The sequence below is a fragment of the Bubalus kerabau genome, chromosome 10 (genome assembly GCF_029407905.1).
Source record: "Bubalus kerabau isolate K-KA32 ecotype Philippines breed swamp buffalo chromosome 10, PCC_UOA_SB_1v2, whole genome shotgun sequence".
NCBI classification, from domain to species: Eukaryota; Metazoa; Chordata; class Mammalia; order Artiodactyla; family Bovidae; genus Bubalus; species Bubalus kerabau.
This window is the reverse complement of record NC_073633.1, coordinates 53049687-53074850: the sequence shown is the minus strand read 5'-3', so window position 1 is coordinate 53074850 and position 25164 is coordinate 53049687. Positions and strand designations below refer to the sequence as shown.

At 35.4% G+C, this 25164-nt stretch overlaps 1 protein-coding gene across 1 annotated transcript in view; it reads right to left on the bottom strand.

Annotated features, from left to right (window-relative positions):
- VPS13C (vacuolar protein sorting 13 homolog C) overlaps positions 1–25164 on the bottom strand; it is a 183005-nt gene that overhangs the window by 87859 nt on the left and 69982 nt on the right. The window contains exons 22-35 of the mRNA XM_055537746.1: positions 24054–24171; positions 22351–22480; positions 19573–19651; positions 18761–18900; positions 13778–13931; positions 12793–12872; positions 11207–11266; positions 9748–9910; positions 8893–9009; positions 7789–7892; positions 7434–7601; positions 6637–6941; positions 4351–4498; positions 3483–3591 (exon numbers count right to left, since the gene is read on the bottom strand). Of these exons, the coding sequence (XP_055393721.1) occupies positions 3483–3591; positions 4351–4498; positions 6637–6941; positions 7434–7601; positions 7789–7892; positions 8893–9009; positions 9748–9910; positions 11207–11266; positions 12793–12872; positions 13778–13931; positions 18761–18900; positions 19573–19651; positions 22351–22480; positions 24054–24171 (1875 nt within the window). The remainder of the gene's footprint in view (positions 1–3482; positions 3592–4350; positions 4499–6636; positions 6942–7433; positions 7602–7788; positions 7893–8892; positions 9010–9747; positions 9911–11206; positions 11267–12792; positions 12873–13777; positions 13932–18760; positions 18901–19572; positions 19652–22350; positions 22481–24053; positions 24172–25164) is intronic.

Genomic DNA, 25164 nt, shown 5'->3' with positions numbered 1-25164 from the left:
TCAGAATTATACAGCCCCAGCCCTTAGAGAGCTCAGTTTAGTAGAAGATACATATACATACACACATATTTAGTACAAACAAAATAAGCAGGCTTCAGCTGCTTATTAAATAGACAAATGTTGACAGACTCTATGTAAGTGGATAGAAACCACGCAACTAGGCAAGACACTGCCATGAGGAGATCAAGAAAGTCTTAACAGGAGAGTTATCATTCAAGTGGAACTGCAGGATCTCCTCAGAGGAGACAGATAAGAATAAAATAAGAGGTAGCAGAAAATCACAGAGAAAGAACACATCGGGACAGGTTTTACAAACAGAATGGAATTTGATATGGTTAAATCATGAGGAGAATAACAAGAATGAAGGTTTGATAAGAAAAAAAGCAGGGAAAAGTTGAAGCTTCTTATGCCATACCAAGAACCAAAAGTAAAACCAAATGACTATGGGCTTGTTGTCCTGAAATTCATACCCTGAAACACAACAAAATTTGCTTTCCAAACTGTAATACACAACATTAATAACAGCTATCACTTGCTAAGTACTCACCTCTGTGTAGGATGTGTGGTAACAGATGTACATGGACTAGCGCAGTTAACTCTCATAACAATACTTTGACATAAAAACTTTATTGTTCTCACTTCCCAGATGAGCAAACTGAGGTCCCAACAGACTCAGTGCCTTGCTTAGTGTTTTCCATGTGGAAAACCAGTGCTGTTAATTATTACCTTTGAGAAAGCAATACACAGGGCAAGGCTTCTTAACTATCACCTTATTTTAGCACTGTTTCAGGCATAATGTGATCCAGGGGAAATAATTCTAGCAAATATTTTGCTTTTAGAAAACAATTCCTAGAATAGGCAAAGATTTCTTAAATAGAAAATAAAAAGCCCTCATCATTTAAAAAATATGTATTAGAGTTCATTAAAGTAACTAATTCTATTAAACAGAAGGCCCATTAAGAGTGAAAAGGTAAACCACAGATAGAGAGAAGACATTTCTACACACATACTAACATGTATACATATAGCAAACGTAACCAGCAAAAGGCTCCTATCCAGAATGAATAAATAATTCCCATACACCAATTAGAAAAAAAGACCACACCTTAATAAAAATGGTCAATAGACTCGAATGTGTGTGTAGTTGCTCAGTCGTATTTGACTCTTGGCAACCCCATGGACTGCAGCCTGCCAGGCTCCCCTGTCCATAGAATTTTCCAAGCAACAATTCTGGAGTGGGTTTGCCATTTCCTTCTCCAGGGGAATCTTCCCGACCCAGGGATAGAACCTGCATCTCTTTCGTCTCCTGCGCTGGCAGGCGGATTCTTTACCACTGAGCACCTAGGAAGCCCCATACTACACTTGATCTTAGTCAAAAGGCTGAGAAGACTTGAATGATCATGTCGAAAAAGAGAATATCCAAATAACCAATAAGCATATGAAAAGATCCTCAATTTCATTAGTTACCAAGGAATAAATAAAAACCAAAGACTGACAATGGCCTTCTTGGTGAGAATGTGAAAAAACTGGAACTCTCATACCCAGCTGGTAGCAAAGTAAATTGATTCAACCACGTGGAAAACTGATCAGTAAAACCTGGCATAAGTTACTGAAGCTAAATGTAAGCTAACATATAAGCCAGTAATTCTACTCTGAGTTGTATGTTCAAAACAAAAAAAGTAATATAACTGTACCAAAAGATTGTGCAATAACTTTCATAGCAACTTTACTCATGATAGTCAAAAACTGGAAACAGGAATAAAAGGAACAAACTAGTGATAGATATTCCAACGGATGAATCCCACAAACAAAATGTTGAATGAAAGAAGCCAAAAAAGAAAAATTTTTGTATGATTCCATTTATATGAAATTCAAAAAGAGGGAAAACTACTCTATCTATGGTATTACAAACTAGAATGGCAGTAAATTCTGGGTAGATCTTAGGGAAGGGTGGGAGTTTGGTACTGACCAGGAAAGGGCATAGGGAGGGCTCTAGGGTGCAGTGCTAGAAATGTTTAATATCTTAATCATGGTGATTACACCGGTGTAGCCATAGATAAATAAGTTCACTGAATTGTACACTTTACTATATGTGTTAACATACTGTAAGAAAAAAGACCCCCTCCCCACCCCGCTAGATTTTTCGTTGTGTGTGTGTGTTTGTTGTTGTTATTGTTGTTTTTGAGATACAACTGACTTAAATTATTGAACGCAAATCCAAAGCTGGTGCTCTGTGACAACCTGGAGGGGACAGGGTGGGAAGGAAGGTGGGAGGGGGTGCAGGAGGGAGGGGACACATGCATGCCTACGGCCATTCATGTTGATGTATGGCAATAACCATCACAATATTGTAAACTAACTACCCTCCAATTATAATTTTAAAATATTGCATTAGTTTTAGGTAAAAAAAAAAAAACAGCTCTTTAAAATTGAAAAAAAAATACAGTGGTATACCATTTTTTCACTCAGCAAATTGGCAAAAATTTTTAAATCTGATAATATGCCGTGTTAGAAAAGGCACAGAAAAACAACCTGATGGGAATACAAAACACTCATGCTCATTTTGCGTATGAGTTCTATGAGGTTCAACTGTCAAAACAATAAGTGAAATTAAATTTTATTACATGTACTAATTAAATTATTATTTTAACAAAAACTAAATACTCTTTTATCCAGTAGTCCTGGTATTTTTCCAACAGATAAACATGTACTTGTAAAAGTGTATGCACTAGAATAATTAATGCAACATAATAAAAGTAAAAGACTGAAATAAACCTGACATGTCCATTAATAGGGACTTTATAAATTATGATATTTCAAAAGAATACCAAGCATCCATTAAAAAGAATGAGTTACATCTACACATAGCATATATAGAGATATGGAATGAACACCAAGATACACTATGTATGTGTATATGCTGCTAAGTCATGTCAGTTGTATCCTACTCTTTGCACCCCCATGAACTGTAGCCTGTCAGGCTCCTCTATCCATGGGATTCTCAAGGCATGAATACTGGATTGCGTTGCCATTTCCTTCTCCAGGGGATCTTCCTGACCCAGGGATCAAACCTACGTCTCCTGCATTGTCAGGTGGATTCTTTACCACTGAGCCTCCAGGAAGCCCCAGGTATATTACTACTAAATCTTATTTTAAAGTCAGATTGAGTATGCTACATAGCATACTGTCAACTTAAATTTTCTTCTTTCCTATATGTGCAAATTCAAAACTTATTCCAGGAATTCACCACTGATCTGAAACCCTTCTTTCTGGCCTCCTCCTAACTCATGCAGCTTAGAAATAACTGATGGTTTGCTTAACTTGAAAGAAAACTGTCATTTCATTCAATAGTATCTTATTTATTTTCTCAGTAACACAAATCACAGTTGTAAATATGTATTCATTTACTTCATTTTTATTGTCTATCTCCCCTACTAAACTATAAATAACTTGTATTATGCCACCTATTGTTAGCCTCTTACCTGTATCCTGTATTCTTGGTTTTACTTTATTCAAATCTTCAGGAGCCTCACCAAGATTTTCTGCTAGTATTCTAAATAAAAGATTAAGATCTTCTTGATTTAGATTAACCTGTAAAATACAATGTTCCAAGAAAAGATAATTTCATTTTTAATGAAACAATTCTAATACAGAAAATAAATCCTTAGTAACAAAACACTAAGGACTGAATAATCTTAATGCTGACTAAAAAGTTATATAATCACTATACACTCAAGTATTTCACTACTTATTTCATGTTAAAAATCTCATTTTCAAAGCGAAGATAGTGTCTGAGAAAAACAGTATGATTTATGAGTCAGTATTAGTTTCATCTACTTAATATGATTCTCAGTGAAAGTTAATAATGATTAAAGAAATCAGATCACCTTTTTTAAAGAAATTAATTTTGGAACATAAGTGCTACTATGCACATATAAGTGCTATTTTTTAAACAACAACAATTTCAATGTAATAGAAAGGCCATCTTCAATATAAAAAATAGGGTTCATTCAATGCTATAATTATCTTATGGGTACTTAGATATCCCTAAAATAAAAGGTTGTATATATAATATATAGAAGAAATAGAATTATAATATACTGATACTAATAATTTACAAGTAGATCTTTGCTAATGTGTACATGTAACAAATTTAAAAGCTAAAGAACACTTAACTAAAGATTAAATTCTACTAAAAACAATGAAGATACTGTTGGACAATATCACACTGAAATTTTTCTTACAACAATCGGTAAAAAAAAAAAGTCCACATTTCATTTGGATTTATAATGAGAAAATCTTCAGAGTCTCAACTTTCAATAACAAGGCTTTTTCCACTCATCTACTCACATTCATTGAATCAAGATGTCCTTTAATTTCCACAACAGGCACCTTGTGGTACCAAGATGCAGCTAGATTCCGATTTACAAAAAACTCCAAGTTAATTGGGTGCAACAGCTGAATATCAGGATGGGAGATTCCTGGCTGGATCACTGTCCTTATGGGAAATATAATTGATATATATGCATAAACATAGGGGTAAATGCAATATATCATTGAAAAAAAAAACAGAAAAGTCCAAAGTTGTTGCTCTAAATGCTGATTTGAAACACAATGCTGTTTTAGTGTTTTCTAAACTTGATTTATAGTTAATTTAATCTACAATGCACCAGCATGAACAGATTAAAATACAGCTGACCTTTGAACTTCACAGGGCGGGGGCGGGGGGCACTAGTTGTGACAACCTCCCACTCAATCATGTGACTTTCACTTTGCCCTCCATATTTTGGTTCCTCTGTATATGCAGTTCCTCCACAACTATGGCTCCAAACAACCATGGACTGTTAACACTGCATTATTTACCACTGGGAAAAAATCTGCTTATAAGCAGAATCATGCTGATATACAATTAGCCTTTTAAAAAACTTTTTTCTTTAAACAGAAGATTGATGACAACAATTTTTAAAAAGAAACTGCTATCACTGACAATATGGAGGAATTATCTATACAGTTGTTCAAGGACTCACACATACGCTGGTACAGAGATTAGAGGAAAAAACGGCATTTGAAAAGCAAGCTCTAAGTTTATAAAGCTCTTCACCAGGATTCTTTTCTTGACATGCCTTATAATCATTCCTTTTTTACTCAAGATAATTAAATATCCTTGGATGGGGTAGAAAATGATTTTAAAATGAATGGACACACTTTCAAATGTCCTCTGGTGTGAGCCCAAGAGATACATCATAACTTACAAAGCACTCCTGCCAAAAATGTATAAGCTCAATTAAATCATGAGGAATCACTCAGACAAAACTGAGACTCATTCCATGAAACAACTAGACTATACTCTTCAAAACTGTCATCATCATGAAAAACAAAAAGGGCTAAAGAACTATTATAGAATAAATGTCTATCAGTACAGAAATCCCCCTCACTAGTACAAAACACAATTTAATGCCACATGTTACCATGGACTAAAGGGGAAATTCTTGGACCAACTGGTAAAATCTGAATATTGATTGCATGTGCTATGTGCTCTGCTCATGGGATTTCCCAGGCAAGAATACTGGAGTGGGCTGTCATGCCCTCCTCCAGGGGATCTTCCTGACTCAGGGATTGAATCTGCAACTCCTGCATGGCAGGTGGATTCTTTACCACTGAGACAGCGGGGAAGCCCTATTGAACCCATACTGGGTAATATATTATACCAATGTTAAATTTCCAGAATTTGGTAACTGTGGTGATTATGTAAGACGACTAAAGTCCTTGCTCTTAGGAGACACATGCTAAAGCATATAGTGGCAAAGGATAAGATATCTATTCTCAAATAGTTTAGCAAAAAATGTTTTAACTTCCACTTATGAAATAAACCTTGGGGACATAATGTATAGGATGGTGACTATAGTTAATATTACTATATAGTATATTTGAAAGTTGCTAAGAGAGCAGATCTTGCAAGTTCTCATAATAACAACAAAAAATTTCTGGAATATGTGTGTTGACAAATGTTAACTAGACTTACTGTGGTGACCATTTTGCAATACATACAAATATCAAATTGCTACGCTGCATATCTGAAACTAGTATAATCTATCAATTATATCTCAATAAAAACAAAATTTTTAATTTAAAATATTAAGTATATATACAGAATTAAAGCAAAGGCAAACAACTGGTGAATCCAGGTGAAGGATTATATGTGAACTCACAGTACTACTATTTTTGCAATTTGTCTGCAGGCTTGAGATTTTTCAAAATAAAAAGCTGATTTAAAGGACTTCCCTCGTGGTCCAGTGGTTAAGAAGGCAGATTCACTGCATGAACCCATGCAATGGGACATGGGTCAATCCCTGGTCAGGGAACTAGGATCCCACATGCCTTGGAGCAACTAAGCCCATGCACTGTAATCAGAGAGCCTACGCACTCCAAAGAAAATCCCGCATGACATAACAAAGAACCTGCATGATGCAACTAAGACCCAATACAGCCAAAAAAATTAATAAATATTTTAAGATAACTGATTTAAGATACTGTTCTGTGCAAAAGAAATATGTTGAGTGTGAATTTCAACAGTCATAAAACTTGATAGACAATATTAAATAATACTTGAATACATAATTATTGAAAGAGCATTACCTAGAAAGCTTCAGTTCTGTTAGTTGCACATCCATTCTATCAATCACTGGAGGGTCTGAGTAGTTTTCACCAGATACCAGACTGAACTGATTCTGAACTCTGATTAACCCAAGATCAACCACTACTGCATTGGTGGAAATGGAAGACTGTGGGATGACTATAACTGGTGCTTTCAAATCAATATTGATGGAAACACGAAAGCTCCTCTGGGCAAAATCTTTCACACTTGTGGCGGCCTTTTCTGCAGCCTGAGCAGTAGCTGCACTCAGGGCCTCTTTTGCTGTCTGGAAATTGTTCAGGAAGTTCTGAAGACACAAAGTAAAAGAGAAATTCAAACAGGAGGATAAGCACATCATTTCTAACACCATCTTCTTTTTATTTATGTGCTAATGTTTTCCCAATAAGTAACTTTCAGTTGAGTTCTATTTTTCTAAAGTTAGGAAAGAATTACTGACTATCCATCCATATGCATGAGCTACCTGACAATGGCTAATTATAAATAGAGTTATATGGCTGAGAAACAGAGAAAAAAAATTATAATAGTTTTTACACTTGAGAATTTAGATTCACTATGTTCCAGCAAAAACAATTCCATTGTAGGCAATGCTAGACAAAAATCATTAAATGATTTCAACTGTTAGAGAGAGGTTTTGACCTCTACATTAATCCATAAATAATATCAATAATCAAATCAATGCACATCCTAAAATTCAAAGTTTTAAGATTGCAATCATAATTATCAGACTTGCTTAAGTACTTCTAAGTCAAAAAAATCTATATATAAATGGTGATTTTACCAGAAGTGACATGAGGAATTTATGGAGATAGACAATCTGAATACAGCCAACATTGAGTGATACCACACCATCCACCTTGGACATGTCAGTATAGGAATCCCCCTCAGTAGCATCTGGATACAAATCCAAGTTAAAATGAAAGACTTCATTTCCCATTATTGACACAGCCTGAAAAGCAGAAATGTGGATGAACAATGACAATGACAAAATAAAATCCCTATTGAAAAGTGTTTATAATCATTATAGAAACATTTTTCTATCAAAATATATTTCATTAGCATTTTAAAAAATAAAATATATATTAAAATAAAATCTCTCATTCACCAAAAAATATTAATGATTTACTGTCACCTACTTTTTTATGAACTGTCTTAGGATCAACATCTGTGACAATAATATTTTCCAATCTGGCAAATAGTGACTGCTTTCTTGACTGAAGAGAAAGGGAAGAATCGAGTCCTGAAAAGAAGCATATTATTTTAATTTCTACAGATACCATAATAAGATCTTAAGATTTTTCTTCTATTGCATAACTTTATTTTGTAGGTGATATTTTCATAAATTTAGCAATGTCTGAACTCTCAATTGATAAGTGCAATATTAGATATTTTTGGTTTTATAAACAATGAAGCATATAAATTCATTACAAAATAATTATTTGAACTTTCAACCTTGTGAAGAAACTACATCTAGTGCAAACAGATTATCTTAGGATTTTAGTAAATTCTTTATACCTTATATCCAGTCATTAACATGGAGACTATAAAAGTTTCATGAATCAACTTCAGATTAGTAGATGCACTGCCAGTTCAGAAAGAACACAGAAAAAGCCTAGTTTTCTGGGGTTTAAGTTCTACAAGAACTGTATTACACATATTCTTTACCTTTACCAGATCACAATGAGCTTATAAAGATAGAGTCAGAGAAAAAAGCTAGACTCATTTTAGCAGCTTTTGCCTAAAAGAACATAATGGGCTCTTAGGATTTGTTCTTCATAAGGTTGCTTTGTATTTGTACCAAGCTAAAGCATATTCACAGACCTTAAATTGAATTCTGGGTTGACACTTAGCTCAGCTCATCAGGAGCATCCCTACAATGACATTAATATTCCTTTCACCTCTGAGACACTTGTGTGTGCGTGCTCAGTTACTCAGTCGTGTCTGACTCTTTGTGACCCCATGGACTGCAGTGCACTGGGCTCCTCTGTCCATGAGACTTTCCAGGCTAGAATACTGAAGAGGGCTGCCATTTCCTTCTCCAGAGACAACTCTCAAAAAGGTCCAAATCACCAGTATATGTGGTTTAGCTCTTGAAGAGTTAAAAAGAAAGTATGCAGTCCAATTATGTCATAAAATAAGCCAGTTTTCAAAGCTCAGAGGCTTCCATTTGTATACATGCTTTAGCACTGCAAAAGAAACCTTATCTTTTCAATGATTTTTAAGATCATGAGAACTTTTACCTTGAATCTTGATTTCAGCAATATTGTTCTTCTCATCGCAAACAACAACACAGAAAGCATTCAATTTGGCAAACAGCCTGAAGTGAATAATGTCACTGTCTTTAGAGGATACAACCACTGCAAATAAACAAAGCAATTCTATCACAGTGGGATTCTAGGGTTACATATTCTATGAAGGTTTCTTCCCTATATTAAGTGTTCGGCTTAAAATAATTACAGAAGTCTCAAGTTCTTAAAGATTTCAAACACTTTTTCGCTTTATATATTCTGTAGTTTGCACTTGCAATAGTGAGGTGTTACTTTTATAATGTAAAAGCAAGAAAACTTTTAAATAAATACAAGGACACTGAACTCAAGGAAGCTAAATAATGTGCCTATGGTCCCACAGTTTAAGTAGCAGAGTCAGGATTTGAACTGAGTTCTTTCTGATTCAAAAGCTGGGCTCTTTTCCAATTCAATGATAACCTTGCCTCCTGGCCCTCATATCTGTGGGTCTTGATTTCCTTATCTGCAAAATGTTAGATATGATTGGTCTTCTATGGAGCCCATTCAGGAGCCACTGAGAGAGGAGGAAGAGCTCAAAATCAATACAGGTCTTCCTCCCTTAGTACCCTGATAAAGGCATTGCCCATCAACAACAAAATAAGAACAAAAACAGACATTAAAAAAAAAAAAAACATTATTAATCACATTTATCTAACATATCAGGCACCCACGTATGACTTAGCTTGAAGAAAAGAACAAAAGGAGGGGAAATGGCATGTAAATGACTAACTAGATGGTCTCTAAGATTCCCCATTTGGCTCTACAATTCTAAAACCCTTTCTAACAAGAAACAAACCGTGTTTTTCATACCCTTCTGCAGAGCTGAATTTTTTTGCTGTTTTTCAGTAGAAACCTGTATGTCCTTGGTATCACTCATGTTTTGGCCATCTGATGGAATAATGGTTGTCAGGTAGTTAATAGAAGAGAGAAGAGCTTGTGTATGCAGCAACAGGTTTAAAGATGAAAAAGCCACCTAGAAATATTTTAGAAAGAAAATTACTTTCCCAGGCCAGCTGTACCAGTAGTCTCCATATGATGAATGCAAAAGGCTCCTAACTAGGTTTGCATCACTGCCTTATACTACTTGGAAGGAAGAGGAAAGGAAGACTTACAACCCACAATCCTTAAATAGGGACTATATGCAGAATAAATTACACTTAATATATTTTGGGGATCAAGGTAACCTAATTATTCCACTCCCTAAGCCTAATTATCATAGAGTATATAATCTGCCAGTAATGGTCATTCTAATATTCCACATATACATGGCTTTTCTCAATCTTCAATGACTGATTATTATGATTATATAAAATATATGTTAGCGCATGAAACTCCAGAATCACCGTGTGTTACCCCTATGTAAATAAATTATTTCAAATGTGATATGCATGAGATTTAAATATAAAAAATGCAATTAAGAGTGACTCAGTCACTGATCTTCTACCACAATTATGATCTTATCATTAAAAAAAGAATACACAACTCATAGGAAAAAATATATTTTTTAAAACAGTAACTCCAAAAAGCTAGAATAGAAAACAAACTGCTTTAAAGAATATATGATTTTCTAAAAGTAAATTGATTGTTTTTTAATTTATTTGGCTCTACCAGGTCTTAGTTGCAGCATGCAGGATATCTAGCTCCCTGACCAGGGATCAAACCCAATCCCCTGCATTGGGAGCGTGGAGTCTTAACTACTGGACCATCAGGGAAATCCCAAAGTGAAATTTTTTTTTTTTAAACTCACTTTTTATTCAAAAGAATTTGTTTTCACTGCTTCAAAACACTAAGTGGACATAAAAATTATTAAAAGGAAGAATCAATATTTAATAGATTCTCCCACATCTCCAAGATAAAATCTGAAACTCATTTCTCTCATTTTCTTTTTAATGTTTCCTAAAACAACATTTTGCCTCTTCTTCCTCTATTGGACTACCTTAGTGTGGCTCCAGAGTACTCAGCATCTCTCCTTGTATTTCACATTCTTTCTGAGCCCTGCATTAAATGATATTGTCTGGTTTGTTCAGAATCCTGTTGGTTCTTCGTCAGTTAAAGTTCCCTCATCTACACCATTACCTCCTTTAGAAATAATCTGGATGTGATACAGTAAGTTAAAATAAGAGCATTATTATCCTGAATCACAAACACAGAGTATGAAAGACGTTTATGAGGTTAATTTATAACTTCTAATGGTTCCTCAAAGGATACTTAAGACTTCCAGAATAGGTTATTTCCAAATAGGATGTAGTCTTTTGATAGTATTTTTTACCTTAAATGTTTGTTCAGTTTTTTCAAAGGTAGTTTGAAAACTGGGTCCATTCTTATCAGCCTGAAAAAAAAAAAAAAGTTCTAAGGAAGAAATTAAGACCAAAGTAAACAAATCATTTACTTATAATCATTAATTTATTTATATTCAGTTACAACTGCATTTTTAAATACATTATATATTTAATTGTATTATCATTATTTTAAAGTTACATCCAAATCTATTTATTATAAGAGTACAAATTTGTCCTCCTCCTTTAAACAGAGGAGAGCATGGCATCACTGACTTTTGGGAAATGGCTAGGGATCAGAAGGATAAACTATGAAGGCTAGAAGGTTTCAAGGTAGTCTAGCCCATCTATTAGAAAGTGAAAGGAAGTGAAAGTCGCTCAGTCCTGTCCGACTCTTTGCAACTCTATGGTCTATACAGTCCTTTGAATTCTCCAGGACAGAATATTGGAGTGGGTCACCTTTCCCTTCTCCAGGGGATCTTCCCAACCCAGGGATTGAACCCAGGTATCCTGCATTGCAGGTGGATTCTTTACCAGTTAAGCCACAAGGGAAGCCCAAGAATACTGGAGTGCATAGCCTATCCCTTCTCCAGGGGATCTTCCCAACCCAGGGATTGAACCGAGGTCTCCTGCATTGCAGGAGGATTCTTTACCAGCTAAGTCACAAGGGAAGCCCAGCCCATCTATTACCTAATGTTTAAATCCCACTAGAAAGTCTTCAAGAAGTCTATTTTAGGATATCTCCAGGAAAAGAAATCTCATTTTCTTAGAACTCCAAACTTTAGAGAACTTTGATTTAATGAGGTCTTCACACTGAATCAAAAACCCATCTCCCATCATAATTACCAACTGGTTCAAGTTCTGTCCCTCGGGAATACATAAATTCAAAGTTTTACCTCCTGTGAGAAGCCTTCTGGCTAGATCAGTATCTCTGCCTCCCCACTCCCACAGCGCTTTGTGTTCTTCCTTATTAAAGAATCAAACACATTATATTTTAATTATTGCTTACCTATCTCCCTACTGGTCTACATATTCCTTAAGAATAGAGAATGTTTTCATCTCTGTATCCCAAATGCGTAACAGAATCTGACACAAAAGACATTCAATAAATAGTTATTGAATGATCAAACAAATCAACTAATCTTGAATGAAACCAAATGCCATCAGTTCCTGCAGCATTCTTCATATAACATACTTTTGAGTCACTTCCAAACCCTGGCAGTTCTCTACTCAATCAAATCCAATTTGACTGCATCCCTTCTGAGGTAGGATACCCAGCCAAATATCACCTACACAAGCAATGAACGCAGGTGGACAAATGTCCCCCAGAAGACAGGAGGATTTATTTCATCCAGGCTTCCATCTTTGTAGACAAGAAGTCTGGCTTTGTAAAATCCTAGTCCTGTACTTAAGTGAAAGAGAAAGAAGGTGTACAAATGGAAAGAGAAACAGTAGATATCCCTGTGATTCAAAGCCATGGCACAAAACAACTGCCTTTAATAATCTACTCTCATCTTTTCCCTCCCAGAGGATAGCTTAGAGTATTAAAATAAATATATAAACATTCTATGACCCTTACCTTAATGTACTCCACTTTTAAAAGATCTAACCCAGGTTTGTCAGAAGAACTAATCAAGTGAAGTGGCTTCTTTTTAGATCCTGGATTAAAGGAAAAGAAAAAAAAAAAAGTATTTCAAATAAACTGCTAACAGGTACTACCAGATATCCTCTATAATCTCATGAAGATATACCAGTCACTGCCTCCGGAAGCCAGGGAGGGAGACGTGACTTATCCACTGTTTTATCCATCTTTTATTATTTGCAATCTTATAACTCCTGTTTATGAGACAGCTCAGAATTTTCCACTGGAATAATCTTCTCTAAGGGAAATAATAACCTAGGAAATTACTGTGGATTCATTCCTTCATTCCTCAAACATCCAGTGAGTACACAAGATGTACCCTGGAATGAATAAACCATAAAAGCTACTGAGAATTAATTTTATGTCCCATTGTTTTAATTTTTATAACCTGATGCTGTTTCTGATATACAAACACTACTGAATTGAAAGAAAAAGGATTTCAATATTATAAGACCAGAGATAAATTCTAAATTTTGCCATTCATAAAATGCATAATCTTGAATAAGCCACTTAATCTCTATTTAACCTTCCTTTGTTTGTAAAATGGGAGTAATACACCCTATATAATGGGGATTTATATGGACTCTCTGAGGCAGACGATCATAGTAGTTAAGAATATAGACCCTAGGGCCAGATTTCTAGGGTTTTAATCATGGTTCAGCCACTACCTAGCAGTGTGATCTTGGGTAAATTATGGAACCAATTTACAACTTCATTTCCTCTTGTGAAAGCTAGAGATAATACCATTGCCTATCTCATAGCATTGTTATAAGGGTTAAATGAGTTACTATTTATAAGATGCTTAGAACACTTCTAGCTATTATTTATTATAATTATTACTAAATAAATATAAGTGTTTCATATACTCAAAAGTGATAATAAAGCTGTTATTGTCTATTATTTCTATTTTTATGGTTATTACCTTGAATTTCATGGTAATCCAAGCTGATTTTCTTTAAATAAGATACCGCAGTTAAATCAAATGTTCTCATTGTAGCCTCTGTTCCTAACTGAGTAACATTAAACACTAGAATTGTATCTTCTTCCTTCTGTTGTTTGGTAAATTCCAGAATCACCTAAAACAATCAGGATAGCCAAAGAAAGTACTCTGAATCATACTTAAAAACACAAAATCCTTCTTCATATATATCATCAAGACAATAATAGAAATTTTGCTTATACTCTTCTATTACAATCAAGCTATTTACCATGATTGCATGTTATCATTTTAAACTCTATGAGAATATAACTACATCTATCTAGAAATTGTGATGAAATTTTATAACCTTATTGATTTACTCTTTTAATTTAGTAAAAATAGAACTACATGAATTCTTCCTTCATACAATTTTCTAAAATCTATACCTCAAAACTAAAAGTCATGTTTGGTGATAAAAGAATCATCACCATTAATGTAAAAAGTAAGACAAGGATGTTTACTATTACATTACTATTCAGATTTACAGCAGAAATGACAGTCAGTATATTTAGCCAACAAAATAAAACATATATGTTTTTAAAAACATGCAAGCTCTTTGATCTCCATCAAGAGATGGAGGTCTTTGTCCCCTCCCTTAGAATTTGGGCAGGGTTATAACTGCTTCAATCAATAGAGTACAGAGTACCATAAGGATTTCCAAAGTCAAAAAGGCCATGAAACGTCAACCTAGGCTTTCTCATTCTGGGGGAAGCTAGTTGCCAAATAAAAAGTTCAACTGCCCTGAAGCTGCCATGCTCAGGAGGCCAAGAGCAACAAGCCCAGCTGAGCCCCAGTCAAGACCCAGTACCCACTGCCAGCCTCATGACTGAGCCATCCCTGAGGCCCTCTGAGTGTTCATTCAGGCCACTGCTACTCCAGTCAAATCTGACTAAAAGCACATGAAAGACCACATGCAAAAATTACTAAATGGGCTCTTCCAGAATTCCCAACCCACAAAACTATTAGCAAGATAAAACAATTGTTTTGGACTACTACATGTTGGGAAAACCTATAAGCCAGACATAGTAACTAGAATAATACAAATGCCAGGGAAAAAGCAAAAGCTAATATTATCAGCTGTGATATAAACATATATCTAAGAAAATCAGAGTGTCAACTGAAAAACAGAAACAGTAAAACAGTCCTGTAAGATAATTCAATACACAATTGAGAAACAAAAATAAGTGTCAAATAAATCAGTAATTTAAATGAAAGCATTGTGGCGGATTCATTTTGATATATGGCAAAATCAATACAATATTGTAAAGTTAAAAAATAAAAGAAAAAAAGGAAAATTAAAATAAAAAAAATAAATGAAAGCATTCATATCATATAATAATAAATAAAATCATGGGTAAATATTTTTGTTATTGTTCAGCTGCTCAGTCGTATCCAATTCTTTGTGACTCCATGGACTGCAACACACCAGGCTTCCCCTTCCTACACGATATATCTGCCAGAGTTTGCTCAAACTCATGTCTATTGAGGCAATGATGCCATCCAACCATCTCATCCTCTATCTCCCCCTTCTCCTTCTGCACTAAATCTTTACAGCATCAGGGTCTTTTCCAATGAGTCAGCTCTTCACATCAAGTGGACAAAGTACTGAAGCTCCAGTTTCAGCATCAGTCCTTCAAATGAATATTCCAATGAATATTCAGGAAATGAGTATTCTTTTTAGGATTCACTGGTTTGTTCTCCTTGCTGTCCAAAGGACTCTCAAGAGTCTTCTCCAGCACCACAGTTCAAAAGCATTAATTCTGTGGAGCTTAGCCTTCTTTATGGTCCAACTCTCACATCCATACACGGCTACTGGAAAAACCACAGCTTTGACTAGATGGACCTTTGTCAGCAAAATGATATTTCTGCTTGTTTAATACACTGTCAAGGTTTGTCATAGCTTTTCTTCCAAGGAGCAAGCGTCTTTTAATTTCATGGCTGCATTCACTGTCCACACTGATTTTGGAGCCTGGGAACATGGGCTGATTCCATTGTTCCACCATCCATTTGCCATGAAGTGATGGGACCAGATGCCATGATCTTAGCTTTCTGAATGCTGAGTTTTAAGCCAGGTGTTTCACTTTCTTCTTTCACCTTCATCAAGAAGGTCTTTAGTTCATCTTTACTTTCTGTCATTAGGGTGATGTCATCTGCATGTCTGAGGTTATTAATATTTCTCCCAGCAATCTTGATTCCAGCTTGTGCTTCATCCAGCCCAGCATTTCTCATGATGTACTCTGCATGTAAGTTAAACAAGCAGGGTGACAATATACAGCCTTGACGTACTCCTTTCCCGATTTGGAACCAGTTCATTGTTCCATGTTCATGTTGCTTCTTGACCTGAATACAGGTTTCTCAGGAACCAGGTAAGGTGGTCTGGTATTCCCATCTCTTGAAGAATTTTCCAGTTTGTTGTGATCCACACAGTCAAGGGCTTTAGCACAGTCAATGAAGCAGAGACAGATATTTTTCTGGAATTCCCTTGCTTTTTCTATGATCCAACAAATGTTGGCAATTTGATCTCTGGTTCCTCTGCCTTTTCTATATCTGGCTTGTACATCTGGAAGTTCTTGGTTCACACACTATGGAAGGCTGGCTTGAAGGGTTTTGAGCATTACCTTACTAGCATGTGAAATGAGCACAACTGTGCGGTAGTTTGGACATTCTTTGGCCTCGCCCTTCTTTGGGACTAAAATGCTAAACACACCCTAAAACTAGAATATAAAGAAAAAAATTAGATAAATTTCACTATATAAATATTTAAAAATTTGGAATGGCATAAAAAAAAAGGTCAAACTGGGAAAAATATTTCAAATGACACTACTATTTTTTCTTAGATGATTTTGATTGTTTACCACTTTAGTTCATTAATTTAATACTTTAAAAAATATTTATTGAGCTTCATCTTCCATGTATAAGAGAGTGTCAGCCAATTAGAACATCAAAATAACCAGGACAGACAAGGTCCTTGTCTTCATGAAGCTGACATTCTAGGGACACTGCTGCTGCTAAGTCACTTCAGTCGTGTCCGACTCTGTGTGACCACACAGACGGCAGCCCACCAGGCTCCCCCGACCCTGGGATTCTCCAGGCAAGAACACTGGAGTGGGTTGTTGCCATTTCCTTCTCCAATGCATGAAAGTGAAAAGTGAAAGTGAAGTTGCTCAGTCGTGTCCGACTCTTATCGACCCCATGGACTGGAGCCTACCAGGCTCCTCCATCCATGGGATTTTCCAGGCAAGAGTACTGGAGTGGGGTGCCACTGCCTTCTCTGCTAGGGACGTTAGGGGAAAGCAAAGGTTACTCTCCTATGTTGGGTGGTCAGGCCTTTCTAGTAAGTTAGCATTTCTGAAGGAAATAAAGAATCAAGTCATACAGGAAAAGAGTTTTCCAGGCAAAGGAAACAGCAAGCACAAAGAATATGTGCTGGTGCATATAAGAAACAAAAAAAGCACACATAAGCTCCACATGGCAAGAAATCTGCTCACTGCTGTAGCTCTATTATTTAAAATGACGCCTGGTATTTGTTGACATTGATAAATATTTATTGAAGGAATGAATGAAATGTGGCTGGAGCAGAATGAACAAGGCAGAAGAGAACTGCAGATGAAGCCAAAGAAGTCACATGGTGTGACTTGTAGATCATGTAAAACACTGTAGCCATGGGAAGAATTTAGCACTTTACTGTGAGTGAGATGGAAAGCCTCTATTGGGTTATGAGCAAAGCATGATCTGACTTTCCCTATCAAAGGATCACTCCAGGTACTGTGCAGAGAACAGAGTACATGATACAAGCAGGGAGACAGTTAAGAGCCTTCTGCGATAGTCCAAGCAAGAGATGATGATGACTTGGACTCCGCAGAAGCAATGGAACAGAAGGGAAATCATTTGAGAATCTTATGAAGGTAAAGTCAAGGGGTTTTCTAATATGTTAGATGGAAATATGAGAGACAAGTAATTCAAAGGCTAAACATGGAGAATACGTCTTTCTTTAAACAAATCCCAATAATACTCAGGTATAAAACAGTCACTAAGAAACACCTCCTTTTTATACCTTTTCTGTTTTATTCCAAAGCAACAGATTTTCATTTAAAATTCCTTAGTACATAAAAAGCAAAGAGGCAAAAACGAAAACGAAAAACTATAACTCACCATGCAGAGAGGAACACTATCATTTATTTTAAAAAGATGTGTTTGCACGTTTTAATTTCTAAATGGAATTATATCCTTGGAACTGTAACCTCTTTTTTTTCCCCAAATAAAAATATGCTGTGAACATCGCTCCATGTCAATGTTTCCTTTTATTATTACATGACTTAATGACTGTAAAGACAATGCTGCAAATTTAGAGTGAGTGAAGTCGCTCAGTCGTGTCTGACTCTTTGCAACCCCGTGAACTGTAGCCTACTAGGCTCCTCCATCCATGGGATTTTCCAGGCAAGAATACTGGAGTGGGTTGCCATTTCCTTCTCCAGGAGATCTTCCCGACCCAGGGATTGAACCCAGGTCTCCCGCATTGTAGACATACGCTTTACTGTCTGAGCCAGCTGCAATTTTAGGTTGCTTGCATTTTTCTAAATTATAAGCATGAAAATAAACTATATTCTTTAGATTAAAAGTTGAAAAAATTGAAGTAAATATGTCACAGAAATTTTCTACAGAAAAGAAAATCCTAATTGACAGTCTCAAGCTTTTCCTAGATCAGATATACTGTAGATCACACATATCAGTTTTTACAAAATAACATTTTATTTTCTTAGAACTATGTGTCTGTGTGTGTGTGTATACACACATGCATGCATTTGTGGCAGTAGGGAAGATAGAATACCATATTTTAAATATATTTAATGTTTGGGTCTAGCAAGAGACTTGTTTATAAGGACAGCAGTAACAAGAATATATTTATGGACAAACAAATACACATACCTCTTTAACTTCAAACTTTAGTAGAAGATTAATGAGCTCCTCATTTGGGGCCTCAGGAGCTTTTTTCACATCTGACGCTTTCGTACTTTTACTAGGCTGTATGTCTCCATCCTCAGCATCAAAATACTCATCATCAGATTCTAAAGGAAGAAAACTGACTTGAGAGAATGTCCATCGAAAACTGCGTAAAACACTCAAACTGAAATAGTTCAGAAGTAAACTTCATTTATTAGACAAAACCTTCATATTCAGAATCATAATACAGCTTCTTTCTAAGTCCCACAAAGTAACTCAACCTGGCATGGGATAATCATATATAAAATAAAATTGCCTTTCTATTTCCTTCTTCAACATTTCTGATTGCTTTTCACTTCAGCTTATTCATTCACTTTTCAATAAAATATTTATTGGATATCATCTATCACATATCAGTCTGTACTAGCCACTAAGGATACTAGAGTGACCAGGACAGACATTATCCTTGCCTTCATCAAGTTTACATTCCAGTTCAAAATCAAAAAAGATCAGTTAGACCAGAGATAAAGAAAAGACTCAAGCAGAGATCAGGGCCAAAAAAAGAGGAGTTATTTAGAATCTTAAACACTATCAATCACAAAAACACTTTCATACAAACAAAGAAACTCAGCCATAAATAAAAATAAATGATTTAAAGTCTCACTGTTGGTTAGTAGCACAACCAGAAATAAAACCAGTCAAATACTACAACACTTTCACAATTCTTTTGTCAAAATTGTATTTCAATATACTAATTGATAGATTTTGTTTAATAAAGAACATTTTACTCTCCTTACCTGATTCAACGCCATCCAGCAACAAGGGCGTACCAAGTAGGCCTTTTGTTCTAGTTGATATAATAGGAATTGAGGATACCTAGCAAATAATACAAAAAGTTTTCTAAACATACTAATTTGCAGATGTACATAAATGAGATAAATACTTAAAAAGTAATAGTGAGTGAAAGCTGCAAAGACACATATACAGCACACAAATCTTCCAACAAAGCACACTTCACAATCAACTAACTAATGGTTGGCTGGAGTTTACTTATTATTAAGACTACCACTTGCATTTAAAAGGGCAGAATCATGTACAACTAGTAGGTAAGTTTGCTTATTATTGTGTCATTCAGTTGCTGTCTGTTACAATAGTAACCCTACATCTTCTCCAAGGTTTCTGGAAAATAGTATCAATATTAGTTGGCTATCTCAAACTTCATTTCAAAATACATGGAAGCCCAACATATATTTTATGTTATAAAGATCAATTCCAAGTAAAGTGATCTAGGACTTTTAAGTCTAACACACATGAAAACTTTATAATGATCATTATGTTTGGCAACATTTTAAAGATTTCTATGTCTCCAGTTCAGTTCAGTCTTTCAGTTGTGTCCAACTCTTTGTGACCCCGTGGACTGCAGTACACCAGGCTTCCCTGTCCATCACCAACTCCTGGAGCTTATTCAAACTCATGTCCATTGAGTCGGTGATGCCATCCAACCATCTCATCCTCTGTCATCCCCTTTTCCTTCTGCCTTCAATCTTTCCCAGAATCAGGGTCTATTCAAATGAGTCAGTTCTCATCAGGTGGTCAAAGTATTGGAGTTTCAGCTTCAGCATCAGTCCTTCCACTGAATATTCAGGACTCATTTCCTTTAGGATTGACCGGTTGGATCGCCTTGCTGTCCAAGGGACTCTCAGGAGTCTTCTCCAACACCACAGTTCAAAAGCATCAATTCTTCAGTGCTCAGCTTTCTTTGTAGTCCAACTCTCACATACATTCATGACTACTGTAAAAACCATAGCTTTGATTAGCTGGACCTTTGTTGGTAAAGTAATGTCTCTGCTTTTTAATATGCTGTCTAGGTTGGTCGTAACTTTTCTTCCAAGGAGCAAGCTTTTTTTAATTTTATGGCTACAATCAATCATCTGCAGTGATTTTGGAGCACAAAAAGATAAAGTCTGTCATTGTTTCCACTGTTTCCTCATCTATTTGCCATGAAGTGATGGGACCAGATGCCATGATTTTAGTTTTCTGAATGTTGAGTTTTAAGCCAACTTTTTCACTCTCCTCTTTCACTTTCATCAAGAGGCTCTTCAGTTTTTCTTCGCTTTCTGCCATAAATGTGGTGTCATCTGCATATCTGAGGTTATTGATATTTCTCCCGGAAATCTTGATTCCAGCTTCTGCTTCATCCAGCCTAGCATTTCTCATGATGTGCTCTGCATATAAGTTAAACAAGCAGGGTGACAATATACAGCCTCGACGTACTCCTCTCCCAATTTGGAAACAGTCTGTTGTTCCATGTCCAGTTCTAACTGTTGCTTCTTGACCTACATACAGATTTCTCAGAAGGCAGGTCAGATGGTATGGTATTCCCATCTCTTTTAAAATTTTCCATAGTTTGTTGTGATCCGCACGGTCAAAGGCTGGCATAGTCAATAAAGCAGAAGTAGATGTTTTTCTGGAATTCTCTTGCTTTTTTGATGACCCAACGGATGCTGGCAATTTGATCTCTGGCTCCTCTGCCTTTTCTAAATCTAGCTTGAACATCTGGAAGTTCGCAGTTCATGTACTGTTGAAGCGTGGCTTGAAGACTTTTGAGCATTACTTTGCTAGAGTGTGAGTTGAGTGCAATTGTGCAGTAGTCTGAGCATTCTTTGGCATTACCTTTCTTTGGGATTAAAATGAAAACTAACCTTTTCCAGTCCTGTGGCCAGTGCTGAGTTTTCCAAATTTGCTGGCATGCTGAGTGCAGCACTTTCACAACATCATCTTTTACAATTTAAAATAGCTCAACAGGAATTTCATCATCTCCACCAGCTTTGTTCCTAGTGATGCTTCCTAAGGCCCACTTGACTTCACATTCCAAGACGTCTGGCTCTAGGTGAGTGATCATACCATCGTGGTTATCTGGGTCATGAAGATCTTTTTTATATTTTTCTTCTGTGTATTGTTGCCACTTCTTCTTAAGATCTGCTTCTCTTAAGTCCATACCATTTCTGTGCTTTATTGCACCCATTTTTGCATGAAATTTTCCCTTGATATCTCTAATTTTCCTGAAGCAATCTCTAGTCTTCCCCATTCTATTGTTTTCCTCTATTTCTTTGCACTGATCACTGAGGAAGGCTTTCTTATCTTTCCTTGCTATTCTTTGGAATGCTGCATTCAAATGGGTATATCTTTCCTTTTCTCCTTTGCCTTTCACGTCTTTTCTTTTCTCAGCAATTTGTAAGGCCTCAGACAACCATGTCTGGTTTCTATGTCTACTTTTACTTAAAACACATTTCCTAAAAGTGAAGAACATTTTTCCTTTCATCTATGTATCTTTGTTTCCGTTATTCCCTACAAGAGACTTTATACCATCACTCCAAAACAGTAGCAACCAAAGGCTAGTCTTTATTTATTTACTCAGTGTACAGAATCAACTACAATAAACCTCAAAAAAAAATCACATAAATGAAACTGGCTGTAAACAATACTGAAAAACAAAACAGCTCACAAAAAGATGAAAAAAACTCACCATATATAAAGATGTAAAGATATTTAGAATTTTTATTATCTCCATTTACCTGTTTCTCTGGAGACTGTGCAGATGATTTCTGTGGCAAGGGTATACTGTTAATCAAACATAGCACATCTTTCATCTTCTGGTCTGAAATTCTCACGTGCATCAAAGGAAGCCCTCCGGATACTTTAAATCTAAAAACATAATTAATTAAACTCTAAGGTTTCAAGGTCCAGCTTCTCTATACTATGGAAGAGGGAAGGGAGTGGAGAGGAGATTACCTTGTGGGGTCAAAGTTACCTTGGATATGTTTTAATATAATTACATTAATGTCTCAACACTGTCAGGGAATAGGAAGTTCTACGTAAGCCAAGTTTTGTATCCTTCTTAAGCAGCCAAACTATCTTAAGCAAAACTTATTTTTTAGGAAGATATTGTGAACACAAATTGTCTATGTTTTAAAACCTAAAACACTGTATATAACTTATTTGCTGGTGTTAAAGATTTGTCATTCTAAACATCAAAGAGTACCCACCCCATCATTCTCTACCTCCTTACCTCCCTTTAATTAATTTTATAGCATTTGTCAGCACCTGACATAGTATTAAACTTCCCCCAGAAAGAAAACTCCAGGCCCAAGAGGTTTCACTGGCAAATTCTACCAAATGTTTAAGGAGGAAAAAAATACCAATTCTACACAACTTCCCTCCCTGAGACCTGACACACTGATGCCAAAACAAGAAACTAAGGCACAGGTCAGCAGCCCTCATAAACAGAGATGTAAGGTTTTAAAACTTAATGACAAAATTTTAGCAAGCAATTTCAACATTTTAAAAGAATAATACATTACTAAAACAGGTTTATCTAGTAATGTATGGCTGGTTTAACATCCAACTGATAAAGAGTACCAATGAACTACCGATACACCCAACACAAATAAATCTCAAATCAATTATAATGAAAGAAGTCAAAAAAAGAACTGAAATTGTATGATTTTATTTATATAAAAGTCTAGAAAACTCCAGCAAACTGGGAGTGTCAGAAAGCAGATCAATGTTTCCTGGAGACTGAGGGGAGAGAAGCTGGCAGGAAGGGATGTGAGGGACAGAATACAAAGCAGCACAAAGACTTCTGAGGATGATGGACGTGTTCATGATCTTGACCGTGGAGATGGTTCCATAGAAAAACATTTACATCAAAACTTATCAAAATGTATGTTTCAAACAGACGCAGCTTATTGAATGTCCATAAGACTTCAATAAGACTGTTCTTAAAAAGGCAACAAAAATATATCATAATTATTTACTTAAATTCAAAATTCAGTTTCTACTTTCCATTCACTTATTCTCAAGATTTCTATGGCTTCATAATCAAAACAGCTTGTAATTTTTAAAGATTTTCTTTTTTAATATAGAACCTTGAATTTGATCCATCCAAAAACACATGATATACATACTGTTGATTCACTTTGCTGCACAGTGGAAACTAACACAACATTGTACAGCAACCGTACTCCAATAAAAATTAATTAAAAAAAAAAACAGGGACAACCAACGTTAACAGGATGTGAAAGCCCAAATGCTTCTGAAAGAAGAGAGGTGATATATAATTCAAATAAACATTTTCTTAAAAATGTATTTCTGCTATAAGATAATCATATTTTTTGTGCCCTTTAGAAACCTAGCTGTGGTTTCTTAAAATTCAGTAACTGATGCAGAATTATTTCACCTTGTTGATTTTATAATATAAAGGAAACTCATACATTACCTTGCCATTCTAATGTCTTTTTCCACCATTGCTTTGGCCAACTCAACATGAATATCCATGGGTTGCAATATATGCATAGTAGATGGATGCTGAAATCGACACTCCTTCCAGTTTTCATCTTAAAAAAATTTTTACTTAAATCACTATTTTTATTTATTAAATAATTATTTTTAGATTATCAGATGTTCTATGGAAAACTGATCAGAAATAATTTACAAATATATTCAATAATACTGACTTTTACTTCTTTCAACATACAAGCTAAATGACCTATATTTTTTAATTGACAAAAGTCAAAGACTATGATATACAAATAATTCTAAATATTTATTTGAAGAATTTTTTTTTATAACATCTTACATTTTAAAGCTAACAGAGAAAATAATTTAGGAATTTACTGCCTTTGATTCCAGAATTAGAGATCAAGGCTGGGGAGCTGCAGGAAAAGAAAAAGGAGAAAACAGGGAGGGGAAAAAGAACAAAGAAGTTTCTGGCAATTATTCTAAAGGAAAAATGAGTTTTATCAAGCAAGATTTTACGACAAGAAAAGAACAATAGTCACTTCTCTTCCAAATAAGAAGGTTGTAAAGACAAACTTCCAATGATTAACAGAACCCTACACGTATCTTAATTGATGGCAATAAATAAACTTTTATTGCTTATAATTCAAACAATTACTATTAAGTACATACAAAAGAAAAAGTAGCTTTAATGGTCTGTACAGGTACTTCTCTTCAAGAAATTAATATTCAGGCTCTATCTATAAGACTAAGTACAGCATTATGTATTTATATTTTAATAAATCTCAGCACTCCCACTATAGTATATACTCTGCACATAGAAGCCACGTCCTTTCCTCCAATGACCTTCCTCAGAGTGATATATACTCAAGGATATTTTGCAAATATTTATTGCTTCTAGATACTAAAGAAGTATAGAGAACCAGTGATCTTCATTTAAGCAGAAAACACCAAAGCTTTTGGAAAATAAGTTCACTACCTTTAAAGATTATATCCATACTTCTCAAGTATCAAATGTAATACTACTCAAAATAAAAACTAGGCTGATAGTAAAACATTTTAGAAATGAAGGCAGCAAGGGGAAACAACAC